This window comes from Malaya genurostris, chromosome 3 (genome assembly GCF_030247185.1).
Source record: "Malaya genurostris strain Urasoe2022 chromosome 3, Malgen_1.1, whole genome shotgun sequence".
In the NCBI taxonomy this organism is placed as follows: domain Eukaryota; kingdom Metazoa; phylum Arthropoda; class Insecta; order Diptera; family Culicidae; genus Malaya; species Malaya genurostris.
Genome location: NC_080572.1, coordinates 283,585,030 through 283,587,714, shown reverse-complemented (window position 1 = coordinate 283,587,714; position 2,685 = coordinate 283,585,030). Strand labels below are relative to the sequence as shown.

Here is a 2,685-nt window from a genome sequence, read left to right as displayed (position 1 = left end):
GCTTGGTAGGAGTTCACGAATCCGGCAGAACCCTGGCTAGATTCCAGCTGCTGTCATAGAGCGTTGGATATCTATCAATATTTGCAAATGGAGTGGAAATTTGATTAAATCATTTGCTAATAATCGTTTGCATTTCGACAGAGTCGTTTGTGTTTTGAAAAGTATTGAAGTATTAACAAATTAACAAAGAGAAACTGTCTTTTGTTCATGTAGCCGGTTGTTTTAGATACAAATTTGTCAGACCGGTGCCAGCGGGAATCCGTAATGAATTCATCAGATAGCATACTAGCAAATTGTTTGTTATTCTAACTGTGAGGATTATTCCGAATTGTAGTAACTAAGATTTATCCACCTAAAATACTTTCATAGCTTTAAAAAATTTTTATTTATTATATCATAATTTCTTGTTAACTCCACTTCCCTTTATGCTCCTATTTAATACAAAACAATAGTAATGTATGCTTGTAAAACTATGTAGACTAGAGGTTTTGTTGGTTTTGACCATAGAAAAGACCGTATTCATGCTTGAGCTTTCAGTGGAAGTCATGATTTCATTTAGGACTAGGAATTTTTTCAAACAGTTTAAAGTGGGCGTTATTGGAATACGTAACCATTTCTATTGAGCCGCTGTGCAAGTGATATAATAGAATTAATGTACTATAAAAGTTAACACCACTGGAAGCTAATAACATTAAAACAATCATTCAATTTCAATTTCATTACAGTTCAATCTAATCGTTGATAATTACTGAAAAGTCGACGAGCGCGGTACAGAATCGGAAAAACCGCCACCAGAAATATGCTGCCACCTAGCAGGGGACGACGAATGATCCAAGCGATTGACGCTATTGCCAATGCTAGTGAAAATGATATTTTAAGATTTGTAGATAGAGGAAAGTTTGGATTTGGCACAAACTGTCGAAGTACACGACTTTGCGATGTTATGTACTGCAGTATGGATGCGGAACAAGTAGCCGAGAAGAAAAGAAGCATCCAACCAATCATACGCCAACTCCATGTAGTTATTCGCTTAGCTTGATGTTCGAGATCGATGGTAGCTTGAAGCGATAACTCTCCGGGATAAATGAGAAGCACCTTCCTGGCATGCGATGATTCGTGGGGAACAATTTTACCGTTCTCTAGCTTTCCAACCAAAGTGTACTAAAATAAATAGTAAAGTATAGAATGAATGTGAGAAATACTAGTAAGCTCTTACCGGTGACCCTTCTAAACCGGCATAAGCAAATTGTATCCGGATATCTCCAACTTCAGGATTCCATATATCGTTACAGTGATAATACAATCCACCATGCAGCTTTACCGAAGGATCTTCAGGGCGTGTGTCGGAAGTAACATCAATAAAGTTGCTGAAACGATCTTTCAAAGCTTCACCCAGTTCGTACTGTCCGATGTGCACGCGTTCCGAAACGTGTATTTTGGAATCGAGCGGGAAAGTGCTGGGATTGTGGTGCCCACTGCGGATATAAAAACTTCGCGAATCGACTAATTCGTCACGCCAATCCAAGGTGTAGTAGTAGGATCGGTCCTCTGTTTGAGCAGTGGAAACCGTTTCTCCAAATCGATTTTCTCTTCAAATATGAAATACATTTAAGTACACTTCTAACCTACTCAATTATTGCGTTTGAAAAATTACACATATTCTTCAATCCATTGGTACATTTGGACGCGACGTTTTAGTTTCACCGCTTGCACCTGAATGTTATAATCGGGTTCGGTAAGCGGTTCTCCTGTAGTAATCCATCCGTTCAGATGAATCAACTGCCTTTCGTAACTCCTATCGTAAGGCTGGCTGGCACTAATCGTAACTGCTTCATTCAGGGCTTCTTCAAGGGAAAGTGTTGTACTGATAGTTCGGGCCTATAACAAAATACCTAGAACATTGGACTTCACGTTCAAAAAAACCAAAACAAATTTACCTCGTTCCAGAACAACACACAAGTACCGGCGGTCAGCAAAATCGAACCGATTAACGTAGCTAGCCAACAAGACTTCAGTGTATCTACAAAGTTCATTCTTTTGAACTAACAATAACGTTTCAAGCTAAACAATTTCTATTTAAAATAGCACAGTATTTAAAATTCGTCATCTTCGACAAATTTCCCAATCCAACAGCCTACTGGGTTGTCAAGTGACAGACGTAGAGCTTTCAAACTTATTAGCTAGAACTCAAACCGTTGTCAAATAGAAAGCCCGCTCTACACAATATAGCAAAGTATCTTATGTATAAGAGTCACGCGAAAAGAAAAAAATATCTCTAACCAGAGATGCCATTTATACAGATTTATCTGCATTTTACAGATTTTTACATTCGCATACAGAATACAGATTTGATACAGATTTTCTAAATTTAATACGAATTTCCCAAGAAATAAAATAAAAACTTTTTTGTATGAGCAATCTATTAGTATTTGATTGCAGTGACGAGAAGCAAAGTCTTGCTCTCATTGAATATACCATTCTACAGCCATAATGTGTTAGAATAACATCTTTTAACATCATTTTATTGTTGAAATTTATTTTATTAGTGAATACAGATATATACAGATTTTTTATAGAGAGTAATACAGACTTCATATGAAAATATCTGGCATCTCTGTCTCTAACTGTCAGAGATGCCAGTTAATTTAATAGAAAAACAGTATTGCATTGTATTAAAAAAATCTG

At 36.8% G+C, this 2,685-nt stretch overlaps 1 protein-coding gene across 1 annotated transcript; it reads right to left on the bottom strand.

Moving 5' to 3' along the window:
* Positions 1-380: 380 nt before the first annotated feature.
* On the bottom strand, positions 381-2,142 carry LOC131438421 (transmembrane protein 43 homolog). Its single transcript, XM_058608436.1, has 4 exons — positions 1,938-2,142; positions 1,655-1,878; positions 1,217-1,589; positions 381-1,161 (listed from the first exon to the last, which is right to left on the bottom strand). The coding sequence occupies exons 1-4, from the start codon at positions 2,031-2,033 to the stop codon at positions 727-729; spliced, it is 1,128 nt and encodes a 375-aa protein (XP_058464419.1). The 5' UTR covers positions 2,034-2,142; the 3' UTR covers positions 381-726.
* Between the last annotated feature and the right edge of the window lie 543 nt (positions 2,143-2,685).